The 22,133-nt window shown below is 17.8% G+C and overlaps 5 protein-coding genes across 5 annotated transcripts, besides 1 other annotated feature; 1 reads left to right on the top strand and 4 right to left on the bottom strand.

The window, feature by feature from the left end:
- Nucleotides 1-554: 554 nt before the first annotated feature.
- Nucleotides 555-649: a sequence feature (SECIS_element).
- A 263-nt stretch (nt 650-912) lies between these two features.
- PGSY75_1427200 (selenoprotein) lies at nt 913-1,436 on the bottom strand (the record flags this gene model as incomplete). The annotated part of the gene is made up of 2 exons (XM_018787963.1): nt 913-940; nt 1,060-1,436. The coding sequence occupies 2 exons, from the start codon at nt 1,434-1,436 to the stop codon at nt 913-915; spliced, it is 405 nt and encodes a 134-aa protein (XP_018639335.1).
- Nucleotides 1,437-3,079: 1,643 nt separating this feature from the next.
- PGSY75_1427100 (putative lipase) lies at nt 3,080-7,015 on the bottom strand (the record flags this gene model as incomplete). Its single annotated transcript, XM_018787962.1, has 1 exon — nt 3,080-7,015. The coding sequence occupies one exon, from the start codon at nt 7,013-7,015 to the stop codon at nt 3,080-3,082; it is 3,936 nt and encodes a 1,311-aa protein (XP_018639334.1).
- Nucleotides 7,016-8,660: 1,645 nt separating this feature from the next.
- PGSY75_1427000 (hypothetical protein) lies at nt 8,661-12,215 on the bottom strand (the record flags this gene model as incomplete). Its single annotated transcript, XM_018787961.1, has 1 exon — nt 8,661-12,215. The coding sequence occupies one exon, from the start codon at nt 12,213-12,215 to the stop codon at nt 8,661-8,663; it is 3,555 nt and encodes a 1,184-aa protein (XP_018639333.1).
- Nucleotides 12,216-12,983: 768 nt separating this feature from the next.
- On the top strand, nt 12,984-13,250 carry PGSY75_1426900 (putative ubiquinol-cytochrome c reductase hinge protein; the record flags this gene model as incomplete). The annotated part of the gene is made up of 1 exon (XM_018787960.1): nt 12,984-13,250. The coding sequence occupies one exon, from the start codon at nt 12,984-12,986 to the stop codon at nt 13,248-13,250; it is 267 nt and encodes an 88-aa protein (XP_018639332.1).
- A 395-nt stretch (nt 13,251-13,645) lies between these two features.
- On the bottom strand, nt 13,646-20,098 carry PGSY75_1426800 (hypothetical protein; the record flags this gene model as incomplete). Its single annotated transcript, XM_018787959.1, has 2 exons — nt 13,646-19,389; nt 19,525-20,098. 2 exons carry the CDS (start codon nt 20,096-20,098, stop codon nt 13,646-13,648), a joined length of 6,318 nt encoding a protein of 2,105 aa, XP_018639331.1.
- Nucleotides 20,099-22,133: the final 2,035 nt, after the last annotated feature.

The following is a 22,133-nucleotide window of genomic DNA, read 5'->3' as shown; positions in this document are numbered from 1 at the left end:
TTGTTTTATTTTTTCTCAAGTGTGTGTGCGTGTTGTATTCTTGTTTAAAATGAGTAAATAATTATTTTTTTAAAATATCAAAGGTAAAAGTAAATATAGTACATTAATTTATTATTATCATTCACAGTGTTAATGAGAGAAAATTAATTAGATAAATATATTTGAAATATAAAACCTTATATATTTATATATATAATATCTCCCTCAATTATATATTTATTTTTTATTATTAAATCATTTTCTTTTCTTTTCTATTCATTTTTATTTTTTTTTAATAATTTTTATACAACATAAACCAAAACATGATATATATAACAAAAGCAAAATAAATCTTTAGAGTATGTTCTTTATAATAATTTAAGTTATTTATGAAAATATTTAACAAAAGTTTGTAAAATATACACATATGTAAATATATACATAATATATATATATATATATATATATATATATATATTTATAAACTCATGTATATTGTTTTATTATTTATATTATTTTTCTTGTCATGAAAAATTAGTATGGAATACAAATATTTTCATTTATATAACATTGTGTAGCTAAATAAAAACATTTCATTGTTCATGAATTCTTTTAAGAATTTTTCCATTGAACAAATCATTAGTTTTTATTATTCTACGAAAAAAATATTGTTCTTATTTTTTTCCTTTCATAGCTTTAGAGGGATGTTAGAAAAAGGATGAATTAAAGAGTACAATACAAAAAAAAAAAAAAAAAAAAAAATTAGGATAAAAATTATGAAATCCATAAAATTATGAAACAAAAAGGAAAGAAAACATTTTAACATTGAGTTTCATTTATTCTCTTTTTCATATTTGTTTGACAAATTATAAATATGATTTCTAATTTTTTCCTTTTATTATTTTATTTTTTTGTACTTTTAATTCATCCAAATTATCGTCAGGATTTCCGATTATTGTACCTGAAAAAAAAAAAAGAACAAAAAAAAAAAAAAAAATTATACGCACATGTATATATACATATTATACACATATTTATAATAATACAATTACATATATTTTTTTATGACAATTTACAAACCTATTTTTTAATGATGGCCTATAATAATTTGAGTAATCTTTTAAATGATTAAATGATGAATTGTCTTTAGAACCCAACTTTGGTTTTTCTGGGTCTGCATCTTTTTTTTTCTCTTCATTTTTTTTAATATTTTGTTCTTTCATTTTTTCTTTATTAATTATCATTTCTTTTTCTAATTCTTGTAATTGTTTTTCCCGTGATAATTTCATTTTTATATTTATTTCACTATTCCTCTTAACTTCTGCATCTTTTTTTTTCTTTTTTAATATTTTATATATAAATATTAATAATGCGGTTCCAATAAAGATATATATTATATTCTTTGTGGTAAAGGACATCATATCCTTTACATTTTTTATATTTTCATTTGTGTCCATTTTAAATTATTATAAATTTATACAAGTACATATTTAATTAAACATTCTTTATCCTAATGATGGATATATAAATATATAAGTTATGACAACCAGTTTACAGATCCATTTACTATTTCCCTTTTTATCATTAGACTACAGAAATATAATTTTTTTTCATACTTTTATAAAAAGGGTTACTATTTAAGGGGTTAAGTAAATATATTCAAATGTTACTTTTAAATATATATATATATATATATATATATATATATATATATTAAGGGGGATATAAAATAAATATATAGGATATTATTATTTTAAAAATGCATGTTAATATGAAATATTAAAAAATAAAAATAAAATGTTAGAAAAAAAAAGAAAAAAACAAAAAAAAAACAAAAAAAAAAAATATATATATATATTAGTTGGCAAGCGTTTCAAAGATTAAAAATTATTAAACACTTTGATATTATTATAATATATATAATATATGTACAATATATGTACTATTTTTTATAAAAGAAAATTAAAATATTATATAAAAACAATTAAATAAATATTTATATAATATATTAATATATGCATTATATATATATATATAATATACATTTTTTTTTTTTTATTCGATTCTCTATTTACTATTTACATTTCATATTGTAACATTTTGAGATATGTGAAAAGTTAAACAAATATAATCCACGTACTTTAATACCATACAAAAATATATTAAAAAAAAATATATTTTATTTAATAGTTATTTTGTTAATAAAATGATTAATTTACTTTTCGTCTTTTTCTTAATTTTTCGAACATACCCTTCAAGAAAATTTTTTTTTCCAATTTTCTCGTAAAAAGGAAAATTCATATATTAAATAAATAAATATAAATATATATATGAATCTTATGTACTTATAAGAAAAGACATGATAAAAAAATTCTTCACAAAAATAATTATAATTTTAAATAGTAATAAAATTTAACAATTAAATTACTAGAGCCTTTTATAACAGAAAAAATCTTTATTATGTTGTTATGTTCAGGGTTTAGAATGAACAAATAAAATATATGTATATATATATATATATATATATATATATATATATCTTTTGTTTATTTTATTTTAATTTTTTTTATATATATGACGGAGCAAATCCATAATTAGACAAGTGATTTATTATTTTTAGGATAATAACATATATCATCATATATTATATATGTTTCACATTAAATGATTGAAAAAATCTATATTTAGATTTATAAATATAATATAAGTCTATAAAATGTTTATAATATCATATTTTTTTTATGAAATTAACATAATAAATTTCATCAAAAATGGGTAACAAAGAAAATAAAAAGAAAACAAAATGATGAGTATAAAAAAAAAATATATAAAAGAAATTAGACTAAAAATTAATTTATATATATATATATGTAAATACAATTATTAAATGTAATAAATTTTCTAAAATTCTTATTATATATCAAAATGAATTAAAAATTTTTTTTAATTATATATATATAAATGAATAAACAAATATATTTTAAATGATATACTTAACAACTGGAATATAAAATAAATTAGGTATTAAAACTTAAATATTCCACTTTAAAATATTTTTTTTTTTTTTTTTTTTTTTGTTTTTTTTCTTTTTTTTTTTTAATTAATTATCACAATTTTCATTATTCGGTAATTTCTTAACCATTTCTCCACTATATTTTTTATGGAATTCTTTGAATTTATTCATTAATTCGTTATGTAAAAAATCGACATTTTCAAAAAGGAAGAAAGGAACCATAAAATAAGTTCCCCAGTCGGCTTCATTAACCCATCCTGATAAGAGAGTTAAAAATATATAATAAAAATAATAGTGTGTTTGAAGAACATGAAGTTCTCCTAACTCTAAGAAAACATTTTTGTTAAAAATATATTTGGCAAAAACATATAACATAGAACGTTGATGATTTTTTACATTAAAAAATTCAACTGCGTTAAAGGCATTTTTACCAAAATCATAATTTAATTTTTTTAATTGTTCCACTTCAAAATTTATCATTAATTTTCTTTCTTCATCATGATTAACAAAATCATTTATTCCTGGAACAGCCATAATTACACGTACAGGATCATGATTTACATTTATATTATTTATAATAACCCCACTATTACGGAAATCTTCATAAAAGGTAGAATCGTGATATGTCGGTAATCCAAAAGTTATTGCATAAACTTTTAAATTTGTTCTATTTTTCAAATCCATAATTTTGGAAAAATAAAAGGAACTGATTTGTGCCATAGCAGCACCAAATGAATGACCGCTAAATACTATAGCATAAGGAGTTTCACTTGTATATTTTGATTTATCTTTTAATTCATTTAATAAAACTTTTTTCAATCCATCTAAATAAGGTTTTACCGTTTTTTCAAATATAAATAAATAACCTTTATGTAATCTTCCTTTACTTAAGAAAGGATATGGTGTTAATTCATATATTAAATTTATCAACCACATACTTGGTGATGATGTACCTTGAAATGTTATTATTTGTTCAACTAAGTGATAAAGTTTTTTATCATAATTTGATATAGGGAAATTTTTACTTCTTTTAAGGGACACGAAATATTGAACTTCGTCAATATATCTAAAAAAAGTATATTCATCATCTTCTGCTTTATGTAAATTCATAATATGAGGAATTAATGCACTTCCAATATGTTCCACATACCATGGGTTTGGAACAAAATCAGCTGCATCCCAGTTTTTTATTAGATTCCACATTTTAGATATCAAATATATTTTATGAACAAATAAAAATATCATATACCATGATTGAAAAATCTTCTGTCTACGTTCGGTAGGTTTCGTAACATCTTCTACTAAATCAATATTAATATGTGTTTCTAAATCTACAGGTAAAAATACATCCATTACTTTTTCATTAAAAAAATCAAATATTGGTAAATCCGTTATTTTTTTTTTTGATTTCATTTCGTCAATTTCATCCTTATTTAAATAATAATGTTCTTTATAATATGTTACACAACCTAATAAAGAAAGGATTATTAAATTCATTAAATTATACCAATCCTTATTTCTTGCAATCATATTATTTACACATTTTCCTAAATTTAACTCTTTTTTAGATTCTTTTACAATTTCTTCATTGAAAAGAAAAAGAATATCAAGTAAATTCGATTCATCAACATTTCTAATACATTGTTGTACTGATAAGTTTTTAAAACTTTTCATAACTTTTAAAAATATACGATATAATATAGATTTTTGATTTGTTATCTTTATTTTATTAACATATGGATGTTTTCTTAAATGATTCGATAAATGACAAATCTTTTCTACTAAAGTATTTTTTAATGGCAAATAATCACCATCACATTGATTTACTTTTAAAAAATAGTCTTTGAATATTGTAGGATCAATATCTATTTTACTTAAATCAGCATAATAGGATGCTTCTTGAAGAGTTGGATTATCATCTTCTTCTAAAGGAGTTGTAAAATTAGAATACATATTATCACTTAATTTTAAATCGTTTACAACATATAAATTATAAAGTGAAGTAGTGTAACCTTTATGATATTTCAATTTTAAAGCATATTCATTTTTATATGTTATATTTATTAAATTTCTTCTACCAAGTATATAATCATAAAATTCATCTAAATCATTTTCTTTTAATTTATCATTATAAAATTCTAAATCATCCTTATATTTTACATATATATTTGGATAATTTCTTTTACTATAGGAATCTCTTTCTTTTTCATTCTCCTTAGATTCATCAAATTTATGAAATGAACTATTCATTTCATCATCTTCATCTTCATCAATTTCTTCTTCTTCTTCTTCTTCATCATCATCATCATCTAGTTCATTATGATACTTAATTAAATTATTTAACGTCATCTCATATTTTTGTTCATCTTCTTTATCATAATTTATTACATTTTTTTCTGTATTTTCTTCTTCTACCTTAACATCATTTTCTTCTTTTTTCCCTTCATTTGTATCTTTATTATTATCACTATTATTATCATTATTATTATCATTATTTGATGATGTATCATCTATCTGTCCATTATTAACATCATCTTCTTTTTTAATATTATTTACTGATTCTGTAGTTATGTGATTTTGTTCCTCATTTTTATTATTATTTAATTCATCCATTTCTTCATTCTTTTCGACAGAACTTTCATTTTTATTTATTATTTCTTCTTTAATTTCTTGATTATTACCATCATTGTTACTATTATTATTATTATTATCATTATTATTATTACCATTATTATTATTATTATCATTATTATTATTATCATTATTATTATTATCACTCATATTATTATCATTATTACTATTATCACTATTTTTATTATCACTCATATTATTATCATTATTATTATTATCATTATTACTATTATCACTATTTTTATTATCACTCATATTATTATCATTCATATTATTATCATTATTTTCATTTTTATTTTTATTATCATTATTATTATTATTATTATCATTCATATTATTATAATTCTTATTCTTATTATTATTATTATTATTATTATCATTCATATTATTATTATTATTATTATTATTATTATTATTATCATTCATATTATTATAATTCTTATTCTTATTATTATTTTTATTATCATTATTATTACTATTATTATTATTATTATTATTATTATTATTATTATTATCATTATTATTATTATTATTATCATTATTATTATTATTATTATTATCATTATTATTATCATTATAATTATCATTCATATTATTATTATAATTATCATTCATATTATTATCATTACTATTATTACTATTGTTATTATTATTATTAACATCATAATAATAATTATCATTATTATTATTATTATTATCACTGTTGCAGTCATTACATTTCTCAGTATCTATTACATTTTCATGTTGTTGTTCATTGTTTATAATTACATTAGTGTGTTCATATTTATCATTATTATTATTCATTATATCTACGTATATGGATCTAGTTTTTTTTTCATTATTTTCTTCTTTATTTAATTCATTTTTTTTAACTACACCTTCTTTGTCGTAAGGAGTACGTGAAATGTTCTCCTTAGAATTTTCTTCTACGTTGTTTTTTCTTTCGTAAATTATAGATATAGAATCTTTCTTTTCATTTATTGTTGGTTCATCTTTCTTTTCATTTATTGTTGGTTCATCTTTCTTTTCATTTATTGTTGGTTCATCTTTCTTTTCATTTATTGTTGGTCCATCTTGCTTTCCCATAAGTGTCTGGACATTTTTTCTTTCTTTTTTCACCTGATCATTCTCTGTTTCTTGTGCTACATTATGTTTTCTTTCATAGTTCCCTTTTTTATTTCCTGGTGTTTTTAATATTTTTTTATTTAATATCTTTTTAGAAAAGAAGGGTTGAGACCCTCTTAAGATATGTATATATTCTGAAGAACTATCAAATGTATGTCCTTTTATATTTTTTCTATTAAATGATGAATCACAGAATATAACAACAACTTTAAATATATAGGTTAAATAGAAAAGATATAGAAAGGAAATTATGACGCATGGTAACATTTTCTAAACACTATTTTTTTTATTCTTATAATCATACATGCTTAAAATTGGCAAAATATTTATTTCTTTTTTTCATTATTATTTTTTAAAATTCTTTCAAGAAAAAAAAAAAAAAAAAATTTTATAATTTTTTTTTTTTTTCTCTCCCGTCAAATTTTTATGGATTCCAAAAATATATACTTTTTTAAATAACATATAACATTATAATAATATATATATTTTATATACAAATATATAATTATAATATAAAAAAAATATATATATATTATTATATATATAAAATAATATATTTTATAAATATATTATATTATTATTATATTATATATATAATATAAGTAATATATATTTTTTTTTATTTAATAAAAAACAAAAATAAAAAAAAAAAAAAAAAAAAAAAAAAAAAACATCAATTTTTAATATTATTATTTCATTGTTTTTTAAAAAAATATATATATATATATAAAAATATAATTAATTATATTAATATATATATTTTTTTTTTCATGCGTAAAAATAACATAAAAATATACAACAAAAAAAAGCCCACATGCAAAAAAAAATATAAAAATTTGTATATTTTTTTATTTTTTTATAAAAAAAAACCAAGAAAAACATATATTTTTTATTTGATACTTCAATATTATATTATTATATATATAAGAATATATAAAGATTTGAATTTTATTAATAATAAAAATTACTGTATATTTTTTATACTACATCTTCATTTTTTTTTTTTTTTTTTTTTATGTAAATAATAGTACATATTAAAAGAAAGGTTTTTATAAAAATTTAAGTATATATTTTATAAATATATTATATAAGCAACAATATATATATATATATTACAAAAGCATTATAAAAAAAAATATATAATAATAATAATTATAAACAATATTTTAATATATATATATTTATTATATTTTATATATATTTTATTATATTTGTTATATATAAAGAAATGATGAATTCCTTCCTTTTTTACATATTAAAAAATAAATAATATAACGTCGTATTTTTACTGTTTTAAATATTATATTTTATATTAGGTATAAAGAAATACAAAATAATATTATAAAATTAATATAGAAAGATATAATAGGGATATTCATTGAAATATTATATATATTATATATAATTAATATATATATTTATTTATATATATAATTATTATTACCATCTGCAAAACATTGAAACTTTTAAGAACCGAAAAATAAATGTATAAAGAATTTATATAAAATAATAAATTATTGTTATATAAATAAAATTATCACATTTTTTTTATATTATTCAAATTTATAAAAATTATGTACAAATTATTTAAAAATTATTTTTAAAATAATTTATTTTTAAAAACATGCATACCTTATAAAATATAAAAATGAAGTACAAAAAAAAAAAAAAAAAAAAATAAAAATAAATATATTTATATATATATTTTAAGCACAACAAATAATAATATACACCAAAAAAAAAAAAAAAAAAATATATATATATATATATATATATAATTGTACACTTAAATGTTTACATTTGAATGCCAAATATTATACTCCCATTTTCTTTTCTTTTCTTTTCTTTTATTTTATTTTCTTTTATTTTCTTTTCTTTTATTTTATTTTATTTTATTTTATTTTATTTTCTTTTATTTTTTATGATTGTTATGTACATTATTATCTTGAAAATATTTTGTATAATTGGCACCTTTTTTAAAAGTAAAATATTCGTATTGAATATTTTCATTATTTTCTTTTTTCTTTTCAACTACAAAATTTGATTCATCTTTGAAATGAAAAATTTTATTTTCTTCTTTTGTGTTTTCGTTATTATTTAAAATATGAATATTTTTATCTTGTTTTATTTTTACATCGTTTTGTTCTAATGAATTAATATTACTTGTAAGTTTATTATTATGATCCATTTTCTTATTATCATTTGTAATATGGTTATTAGTAGTATAAGTTAATTGTTCATCTTGATTTACAAAATCATCTTTTGAATATTCTGATCCTTTTTTAAAACTGACTGAAAAATTCACAGTTGATTTATCATCTGTATGAAAAGAAATATTTGAATTTAAAGAGACAAAATCTAATACATATTGTGCTTGGTGTATAGTATAAATTCTTTTTATTAAAGATTTTATATTATTTGTTGGTGTTTTAATTAATGTTTTTATAACATCTTTTATTATTTCTTCATAATTTAATTGTAACTTAGAATTTTGAAATATAGATTTTACTATAAAAGAAAATTTTATTTGATCATATATTTCTTTTTCTGATCTTTTTATATATTCTTCATAACATAAAATTTTATTTTCTTTATTTTCATCGTTCTTCATTTTCATTTTATTCAAATAACTATTATATAAACGTTTTCCTTGTGCATGAAATAAGGTCATAGGTATATTTAAAGATGTTATTTCCATTAACTTTTTATAAGCTTCCATTCTTCTTTCTTGAACACATTTACTCTGAATATCTTTCATAGCTCTACTTTCAATATCTTCATATAATTCATCCATTGTTTTATTATATTTTTTCAAAACATAATCTGTTACATCTTCCTTTCCTTTTTTCCTTATTTTTATATCTAATACTTGTATTTCTAAAACACATTTTATTAAATCACTTTCTCCTAGTATATAATCATGTAAATTTTCATCCAAATTAGAATCTTTATTTTCATTTATATTTATATCTTCATCTTTGCTATATTCTTCATTAAAATCATATAAATTTTGAAAAAGTTCTTTTGTTTTATCCTCTTTTTTATTGTATAGTTTTTCATCCAGTGAATTTATATCATCTTTTAATAATTCTTTTAAATATTTATCAAAGTTTTTATTAAAATGAATTTCTTCACTTTGTCCCTCTACATCATCTTCTTTAGTTTCTTCCTCTATTTTATTTAGCTCATCCTTTGCACTTTCTTTTACATCTCTTTCTTCAACTTCCTTTATATCATCTTCTTCTTGATCATAAGTAATATTATTATCACTTAAAATTGAATCGATGCTTTGTTCATTATTTTTAAAGTAAAAATAATCGTTACTATTAATGTCACTTTTTGTTTGTCCATCTAATTGTTCATCTAATTGTCCATCTAATTGTTCATCTAATTGTCCATCTAATTGTCCATCTTTATTATCATCATTAATCTGATCTTGTTCGTTTTCGTTCTTTTTCAAAGACTTTTCTAGCGTATCTCTATCAACAAATTTATTTTCATTACCTTTTAGGATATTTTCAATTTTTTGTAAAAATCGATTATTTTTCAATTTTTTAATTTCCGTATAGATAATTTCTCTAAATTTCGTGATACTATCCTTATCTATTTCTTTTAGATTAATAATTTTTTTATCATAATCTTCTTCTTTTTTCTTTTTCCTTTTTTCAAATCCCTCTTGTTCTTTTTGAAAGTACTCTTTAAATAAATTAACAGGTATATATACAGTAATATTTTTTTGTTCATTTTTACCCATACCTAATAAAGATTCATTAAATCCTAAAGGATTGAAATTTTCTTTTACTGATATAGTTTCATTATTCATTGAAATAATATCATTAGGTAATTGATATCCTTGTCTAAAATAATTTGTAAAATCTGCATTTCTCAAAAATTCATAATAACTTTTATTTTCATAAGAATCATTAAATAAATTTTCATCATTATCATCATTTGTTGAATTCTGTTCCATATAATTATCTGAATTATTGATAAAGTTTTCTTCATCTTTATCTATATCGATCATGTTGTTAATTTTATTATTTTGTGAAAAATTCTTTTCATAATTACTAATAATAATTTCTTCTTCATTTGCATTTAAACTTTGTGTTTCTTTTTTATCTTGTTCATTTAAATTTTGTGTTTGTTTCCTTTCTTTTTCTAATTTGCTTAATTTTTGTGAGCTTTCTTGTTTGTTCTCTTTTTTTTCTACTTTTTCGTTATTTTCCATTCCATCAGAAGGTGTATGCCCATTTTGTGTATGATCCATTTTACAATATTCATCATAATATACATTACTAAAATTATATACCCATCCTCTTGACACATTTACTTGAACATCATTATTCCACTCAACCTTGTGGTTTTCATCCGTTTCTTCTATAACATCATTTTTGTTTTCGAGAGTTTTTAAGAATTCTTTAAAAGCTGTACCTTTTTCATATGGTGGAATTTTTACTACTATATCTAAATTAATATAAGGTTTTTGAAATATAATGGTTGGATATTTATCAATAGAAAATTTTAAAAGAATATCATCAAATTTAGTTATACACAAATGATCAACATTATTTAATAATCTAGGAGATCCTATTAAATGTAAACCTTTTATATTTTTATAAACTTTGATAATATCATCATTAACATATTTTAAGAAAATTTTCATATATTCATTTTTATCTATATAATTTATTAAATTATTAATCGGTACATCATTTAAATAGGAATATTCATATTTATTTTCCAAAAGTTTCTTTTCTTTATATTCCTTTACACATAAATCATAATAATATTCTCTCAATTTACTTTTTATATGTATTTTTAATAAAATGTCACTAGTTTCATTTTTTTCATCAATATAATCAATTGATAAATATTTCTTTTCAATATTATCATTCAAAAATAATTCTTTTTTCTTTTCTATCAACTTTTTTTTTTTTTTTTTTTCTTCTTCTTCTTCTTCTTCTATATTTTGTTTATCATTATTATTTTCAAGGAAATTAATACCACGTTTTTTAAATTTATATACATTCCTTATTTTGGATAAAGGACAAAAATATTCATTCCTATGACCATCATTTTTGTCACACTTATCATTTATTTTTAATAAAGGAAGAAAAAAAAAGTTTTTTTTATATCCAAAATTATTAAGGATAATTTCTTTTTCCCTTTTTTTAGAAATTAAATAATTCTTGGAAATTCTTTTGGGAAAACCATTTATTACACCAGTTATAGTAAAATAACAACAATTGTTATATTTTATATTATATATATATAAATTTTTTTTTCTTTCATTTATTTTATTATTTAATAATACACTTTTAGGATTAAAGGCAACAACTGGTATGTTCTTAACATGTTCCTTATATTTATAAACTGATTGATAGTAATGTATTCCGTTAATATAAAAAATAAAATAAATAAAAAACCAAAATTTATTCTGAGTGATAAATTTAAAACTTAAAACCATATTATAGTGGTATCTGCACATCTATATATATTTATATACATATATATATATAATTCTTTTCTCACATTTTATAAATAGCTACAATATGATGTTTCGTAAAACTATATATTCACAACGAATTTTATATATGCGACATTAACGTGTATACATATATATATATAAAATATTATTTATGAAAAATTCCTTTTGTATTTAAAAATTTATTTTTTTTTATTTTTTTTTTTTTTTTTTTTTGTGATATTTTAAGTGAAAGGGCGAGAAAATATTATACGAAAAACATTTCATCACACAAAATGAAGTATGCATGTATATAAAATGTATATATTATATATATATATTATATATATATATTTTATTTTATTATTATTTTTTTTTTTGTTCATAATTTTAGCGCATATTATATATATATATATATATATATATTTTTTTTATTGAATGTTTTTGTATATACTACATAAAATAATATTTACACGTAATATTATAATGGATAAAAAAATCTGTTATATATTTTTATGCATTAACAAATTATATATTTAATATAGCAAGCATATTTTCTGTACAGATAATATAAATACTATAAAAATAAATAATAATGTATACTATAAATTTTTTATTTTTTAGATAATATATCCATAATTTTTAATATTACAAAATATATTAGAATATTGTCCGTACAATATTTTAATATATATTATTCCTTTTTGGAAAAAAAAAAAAAAAAAAAAAAAAAATTACTTACATATACATTTAATTTTTTATTTCATTATCATGTCCTATCCATACTATACAGAATTTTTTGTTCGATATCCAAAATTTCAAGAAAGGGATGAAAAAGAACGAACTGTTGATCCAAGAATAGAATTAGAGAAAAAATGTGCAGTCAAATGTGTAAGACCAGTAAATGAATATCAAAGTTGTGTTAGTAGAGTGAAAGCAAGAACAGATAATAAGGGAAATTGTTTGGGTCAATATGAACAACTGTATATTTGTATTGATCATTGTGTGGCGAAGGATTTGTTTAATTATTTAGCTTAGCATATAATAGATATATAATGAAAAGATGATACATTTATTATGTTATAATAATAAGTCAAAAAAAAAAAAAAAGAAATACATATTACATGTTAAATATGTTTATATTCACATATAAATATATATATATATATATATTTTTATTCGTACAAATGTTTTTTTTAAAACTACTTAAAAATATATATTAAAATTTTCCATAAATATATATATGTGCATATTTTTAAAAATATATTAAAATAAAAAAAAAAAGAGTGCATATTAAAAAATAAACAACATGACAATACAGAAACAAATGTTTAATAATCAAATGAAATCATTAAATGGTACAAATATAAATAAATAAACACATATATATATATATATATATATATATTTATTTATTTTTATATTTTTACATATTACAAAAAAGAGGGTGTTTTAATAAAAGAAACGGTTGTGTCCATTTGGTTAACACTACAATACATTCTTGTTGGACTGTTATACATTTGACTATGAAAATTATAATCGACATAATCTATAATACATTCTTGAATATTTTGCTTTTTATTATTTGAATGTAATAGAAGTGATAACTTATCCTTATTAAGCATATTATTTTCTTGATTTGATTGAGAAGATAATAACATGGTTTCATTTTTTTTACTTTTTAAAGAAGTTGCAAAATTTGGATGATATGCATCATTATTTATAATATCTTTATTATGTTTACTTTTCATAGTTCTATGAAAATTTCTTGCTGATATAGTTTTATTTAATCTTTGAAATTTCGAAGCATTATTCAATTTTTTATCATATATATTTTTATTATCATTTAGACTTACATTTTTAATAAAGTTGTAAAAATATTTTTCATATTTTGGTTTTATAAGTATTTCTTTTTCTTCTGATTCAAGGATCATATTAATAATTTTAAATATTTTCTTTTCATTTAAAGTATTATTAAATATCTTAAATAACCATATTCCTTTATTAAATAACTCTTCACATTTTTGAAATAAGTAAAATAATTTTTTATTAAAAATCATTTGATATCTTCTTTTGTATATTTTCTTAATAGCTGTTGAAAAGTTCATATCAGTATATGGAATTTTTTTTTGTTTTCTTTCTGGATTAACACAAAATTTTTTAAAATAATTTTCTTCTTTATTAATATTAAAACTATGACTATATTTTGAACGTCGTTCATTTGAATTTATATCTATGTTATTATCATCACTGCTATTTTTTTCTGAATTGTTTTTCAATGTGTGTATACTTTTTTTCCAACTATGAAAATATTCTTTTTTGTTTAATTCGCTTGTGCATTTATGTTCTGGGCAATTTTCTTCTCCTTTATTAAATGGATGTCTATCCTGTGTATTATTATAAATTATATTATTATTATTATTATTACTATCATCATTATTATTACTATCATCATTATTATTACTATCATCTTTATTATTACAATTATCATTATTATTACTATCATCATTATTATTATTATCATTATTATTACCATCATCATTAATATTACTATCATCATTACTCTTATATTTATTCTTAAAATAATCCTTCATAGGACATATATATATATTATTATTGCCCTCCCTAAAATTCATAAACAAATCATTATTGATAATATTATCATTAATTTTTGAGTTTCCTAATTGTGAATTGGTACATTTATTATTAGCTGCCATTAAAGATTTCAAAAATTTATTATCTTTTTTTTTCTTTTTTCTATGGAACTTTTTTATTATATGAAACATTTTAGCTAATACATCTTGTATTTTTCTTACATATATTAACTTAGAATTCAATATAGAATCAAGATATGAAATAAAAAATACTTTAAATGAATTTTCTAAAATATCTAGAATACTCATATTTAACAAATTATCCAGATTTAATTCTCCAACAAAAAAAGTATTAAATGGACATTTCCTTTTTTTTATTTGATCAAAATTATCTTTTACATAATTAAACATATTTTTTAAATAATCATCATAAGAATAATATTTTCTTTTTATTTCTTTATATTTTTCTTTTATATAATATATATCAATATTAATAAAATGGCTATATTTTATACAATTATAACAATATTTAAGTACTTGTTCTGAGGTGTATAATTTGCCTATATTTATTTTATACCATTTCAAAAAATCATTAAAATGATAAGTATCTTTATTTTTCATTTGAAGCATTTCATAAATTAAAGTAATCATATCATCTTGATCATTTACATTTCTTGTGCCTACGTTATTTTTGCTTATGAATAATTCCATATTATTTAATGGATAAGGAAAAAAATTTGATATAAGTAATTTTTTTTTCTTACAATTTCTGATAGTTAAGGGCAAAGTGTTACTTACATTATTATTATCTTTACAATTTTTTATATGATCGATTGTGTTAATATTATGACTAGAATCATTATAAACAGCAACACATGTGTTATTACTATTATTAAAATGCACATTATTATTGTAATACACAAAATTGCTATTATTATTATTATTATTATTAATATTATTGTTGGTGTTGTTATGGTTACTGTCATTATCATGCTCCGAATTTAGACAGACCTCGTTTTTTACTAACGAATCTGTACTTCCCTTCATATATTCCATTTCATGATTCGATAAACTGTCATTTTTATTTATATTTTTCTTCCATGCAGCATCATTCAATTCACAAGAATAAAAAATATTCTCATCAGATATATTTTTTCTTGCAACAGTAGAAGAACTGCAGCTCTTATTAATATTATTATTATTATTACTATTATTATTAATATTATTATTACTATTATTATTAATATTAATATTATTATTACTATTATTATTACTATTATTATTAATATTACTGTAATTATTACTATTATTATTACTATTAATATTATTATTACTATTATTGTTATGAGATATGCTTGTATTCGTTTCATTGTCATTTATATTTGAATAACTATCCACGTTCGAATTTTCATTTATCAAAGAACTATTATCATCACTTTCAAGATAGGAACAACTTTGTGAATTTTTATTTTTTACTTGATTCTTCATTTCATTAATTTTAAACTGTTGTGTTGATATATTTAAGGCTTTAATATATTGTGAAAGCAAAGAACAGGAATATGAATATATATTAAGAGGACCATATGATAAATATAAATAATCATTAAATATATATTCTCCATTTTCATATTTCATTCTTAAATTATCAAAAAATTGATTCCATATATAATATACTGTTTTTATATTACTTGAATGACTTATTAAATAAAAAAATAATATAACAATTTTTTCTTCCTTATGACATAAAAAATATTTCTCTTTGATCATTAGAAAATCTTTTATAATTTGTTGCAATTTTTCTTCTGCCTTTTTTTTTTTCCAACATTTTTTTTTTAAATCTAAATATTCTTTCTTGTTCCTTGGTTTCCTGTATAATAAATTTTTTTTTAAAAAATGAGGGCTCTTATTATTACTTAAGAAAAAATAAAAACCATCATACATACTATATATATCATTGTTATGAGTATTGTTATAAATACTACTATTATTATTACTATTATAAATATTGTTATTATAAATATTGTTATTATAAATATTGTTATTATAAATATTGTTATTACAAATATTGTTATTATAAATATTGTTATTATAAATATTGTTATTATAAATATTACTATTATTATAAATATTGCTATTATTATAAATATTACTATTATTATAAATATTACTATTATTATAAATATTACTATTATTATAAATATTATTATTATTATTATAAATATTATTATTATTATAAACGTTATTATTAACATTATATATATTATTATTATTATTTGTGATGACAGTAGAACATCCACTATTTTTGTAAACATTATTATATGCATTATTATATGCATTATTATATGCATTATTATATCCACTATTATATGCATTATTATATCCACCACTATATGCATTATTATTCTGTGATATAGAATATACATTATCATATTTATGTGATGCATCAAATATAGTTTTATGTACATTACTAACATCATTAATTCCTATATTATTATGTGCTAAAATTTCATGAGTATAAAAAGATTCATGATAATTATTTTTTTTTAAATATGAATTATTCAATATATTATTTATTTCATCGTCATAAACAAATTTACCCTTACTCCACTTACTATTTTTCCACGGTTTATTATTATGATTATAATAATAATTATTATTATTGTTGTTATTGTTATTATCATTCCATTCATATATATTTTTTTTATTATTACTAAACATATTATTCAAAATTTTATCAATATAATATCTTGTTGAATCATCTTCTATATTGAAACAGCTAAAAGATGATATATTACTATCTCTTAACCATTCGGAATTTTTCATACATATATTTTGAACTAAATAATTCTGAAAAGACATATCATTATCATAAATGTTATCATAGTTATTATCACCATTGTTATTATTATTTTGTTCATTATTTTGTTCGTTATTTTGTTCGTTATTTTGCTCGTTATTTTGTTCGTTATTTTGTTCGTTATTTTGTTCGTTATTTTGCTCATTATTTTGTTCGTTATTTTGTTCGTTATGTTTTTCACTATATCTTTCATTATTCTGTTCATTGTTTTGTTCATTATGTTGTTGGTCACTATTATAATCGTTACTATATTTGTCACTAATTTTTTTTTTTAAATCCACTAATTCGTTATGATATAATTTTAAAATATTTTTTAACAAATAACTATTTCTTCCTTTATATTTATCATTATTTATAAATCTGATTTTCCACGTATTCATTATATTTTTTTTTTCACTTTCATTAGTATCTAAAATTTTGTGTTGCATATTACTAATAAAATTTAATACATATATAGACAAAAATAAATTACTTTCATTTTTTGGTATATTTTTATGACTTCTTAAATTATTATATAATCTGTTAATATCTTCATATGTTGTTCTTTTCTTTTTCATTTTTATATGTTCATTATTTGATAAAGGATAATTATTATATGGTGAAGAATAATAAAAAATATTATCAGACATATTATCTTCTTCATCATCTGATAAAATATTTGTTAATATAATTTTTCTACGTTCATTTTTATCATATGTAGGTTTACAAAAATTATTTTTTACATTATATAAATAATGAGTAACAGTACCTATTTCTTCTCTAATTATTTCCTTTTCATTATGTATTATTTCTTTTTTATTTTGACTTGCGTTATTTCCTTTTTCTTTGGCTTCATCTGCTCTTCTTTTCTGTTCATATTCATTATATTCTTTTTTTTCTATCGAATTTATCATCATATCATAATTATCTTTCACACTATTAGTATAATAACACAGATATACCTTCTTCCCATAATATTTGTTTTTTTTAATAAAATTATATATATGATTTAAAAAATAAATAGATGCTTCTTGATTATTCTTTTTATTATGAAACAAATAATATTTTTTAAAAATATTTGTTTTCTTTTTCATTTTATGATTATTATTTTTATGATGATTACATTTATTCTTTTCTTTTCCAATTACTTTATTCTTTAATAAATAATAGTTTTTATTTTTTATATTAAAACCTTTCCAATTATTATAACAAACATGCGGTTTATCAATTAAATATATATTCTTCAAATGAACATTAATATTATATATATTTCTACCTTTTATATTAGATAAATGTAAAAATAAACAAAATAATGCTACTAAATGGTCGAACGTAAATGATTTAAAATAATTATAATATTTAAAAGAATGATAATTTACTTCAAAACCAACACCTTTATAAATAGATATATAATTATTTTCTTTTTCATAATTATTATTACAAGTAAAATTCTGAAGACTTTTATTAACTTCTTTATAATCATCACTCATTATACTATATTTATGATTAGGTTTAAAAGGATTTATGCACTTATAATAAGTATAATCACTAGTATAAAAATGGCCTTGATATACATGTGCATTCTTATCAATTATAACAAATGTCGGTAAAGAAATATCTAACTCGCTTAAAGCTAATTTTAAACTGTTTAAAATTAAATTACTGATTGAAAACTGATCAATATTTATGCACTGTTCTTCTTCTCCATTAATTTTATCTGTGATTTCAAGTTCTACATATTCATTAACTACAAAGGGGAAAAAAAATATATATATATATATATATATATGTATATACACAGGGAGACGAATAAACATAAAAAATATGTACATATATATATATTTATTTATTTATTTGTTTATTTGTTTATTTTTAATGTTACCGAAAAAAAATCGCTGTATTGGAAAGGTACGGGCTGGGAACAAGGTTATTTCTGAACAGTTCAGGTTTCCATGTAAACAATAAAATGAATTAACAATACTAACATTTTTATTATAAAATGAAGAACCTGCATCATTATTATTATTACTATTATTACAATTATGAATATTGTTACTACTGTTACTATTATTGTTATTATTATTATTATTATTATTGTTGTTGTTGATATTATTGTTATTATTGTTATCAAAGGGTATAATTTTTTGACATTTATTATATGGGTAATATACATAATTTAATTTTACACCATATTCTTTCTTAATACTTTTTTTTAAAAAGTTACATGTGTCATCTACCGTTATTATTAATGATAAAGGAGCTAACGGTTTTTCTCTTTTCTCATTATTTATAAAAGCATATTTTTCTTCATATTTTCTTTTAGTTTCTAATATATTTAATTTCTTTAAACTTACTAAAATATCTTTAGTAAATATTTCAAAATCACTAAGTCGTGTAAAATCTGTATAATCATCCGTATAAATCGTTTCTATTTTATTCCTTTCTATATAATTCATTCTTTATAAAAAGTATAAATATATATATATATATATATATATATATATATATATATTTGTTTATAAATGTAATTCTTATTATTTTTATTTTTTTTCGGCCTTTAATTTTATTATTTTATTTATTTTTTTTACTTCATAATTCTTCATATATAATATATATATAATATATATATATATATATTCTATAAACAATTCAAGTTCAACAATAGTTGAAAATTATCATGATTTTTTTTCATTTTATAATTTAAAAGAAAAAATATTATAATAGAGAAAAAAGAAAAATAAATAAACATATATATATATAATGAATAATAAATAATAAAAAATATATTTATATAATAATATTAAAAAAATATATATATTTATATATTATTAAATAATTCTTTTTTATATAATCTTCAATAATATTTTTTTTATTTTTTTTCCTTATTTTTAAATCATTCATTTCAAAGCAATAAAAAAAAAAAAAAAAAATGGTAAATATTTGATATATATATATATATATATATATATAATTTATATATATATATTTATATAGGTATATTTTCTTTTTAAAATATTCATTAAATTTATATTCCTTTTTTTTTTTTCTTCTTCATTATTTTTCCTTTATATTATTATATATAAATTTTTTATATATATTTATATTCATATTGTTCTACATATATATAAAATATAATAACATATTTATGTTTTATTATAGAAATCACATGCTTTATTTTTTTTATTACCACATTATTTATTAAATTTTTTAATTTATAATTCTATAACAAAAAAAAAAAAAAAAACTGGTGCTAAATTTTATTTTATATTTATTTTATTTTATTATATTTTTCTTTCTTTTATATATATATATATATATATATATATAAATATCATTTGTTAATAACCTTATAAAAAAAAAAAATATATAAATGTAATAAAAAAAAGAATAAGAGAATACCTTTTTCTTATAATTAAAACATATAATAATATTATTATATTAAATAAAAAGAGAATATTTATATAAATATATATAAATTGAATGGGTAAATCCATTTTTTTTTTTTTTTTTTTTTTTTTTAATCATGTATAGAAGTTATATTATATATATTGAAGAAATATTATAAATAGATAAATATATATAATATATATATGAAAAAAAAATAATTTTTAAAAAATTTTTATATGGTAAATATATATATATATTTATATATTTATATTTATATGTGTTGCTACAAATTAGTGTTTGTTAAAGTCATTGTTTACAAAAAAAAATAATACAAATAATATGTACAGAAAAACAAAATAAGTATAATAACACCTTAAAGAATGTTTATATTTATTCATTTTTGTTATACAAAAAAACATAAAGATATTTAAAAGAAAAAATTTAATTTAACCGAAAAAAAAAAAAAAAATCCTGAATAAACAACATAATTACATTATATTATTATGTATACTAAATAATTTATATAATGTCATATGTTGTTTATATTTATTATAATAATATAAAAAAAAAAAAAAAATTATGTTATTTACTTTTTTATTTTTTGTCTTTCAAATAAATGATAATATAACATTTGTGTCTTTCTTATAAAAGTTATATATATATATATATATATTTATTTATTTATTTATTTTTTGTGTCTTATTTTATTTTATTTTATTTTATTTTTTTTAAGTAAATAATTTTTATATGTTGGTTAGATTTATTTTATAATTTTATTTGATCTGTGTTTTAATATATTCCTACAATTATTCTTATTTATTTATTTATTTGGGTAAGATTGAAGAAATATATCGATTATATTTATAAGGTTGTTTATCAACTCTACAATAGAAGGAAAAAAAAAAAAAAAAAAAAAATACATATATAAATATATATATTATAAAATATATGCACATATTTATATACTTTTAATAAATTTGAATTCCTAAAATTTTATAAAAAAAAAAAAATAATAATAAAATAAAATAATACATATATAAACTTACACATATTAATATATTATGTTATAATATGTAATGTCTTTATTATATTTTTTTTTATTTT

Source organism: Plasmodium gaboni, chromosome 14 (assembly GCF_001602025.1).
Source record: "Plasmodium gaboni strain SY75 chromosome 14, whole genome shotgun sequence".
Lineage (NCBI taxonomy): Eukaryota > Apicomplexa > Aconoidasida > Haemosporida > Plasmodiidae > Plasmodium > Plasmodium gaboni.
Note: the sequence above shows the minus strand (reverse complement) of the source record. Positions and strands in the feature narration are given on the sequence as shown.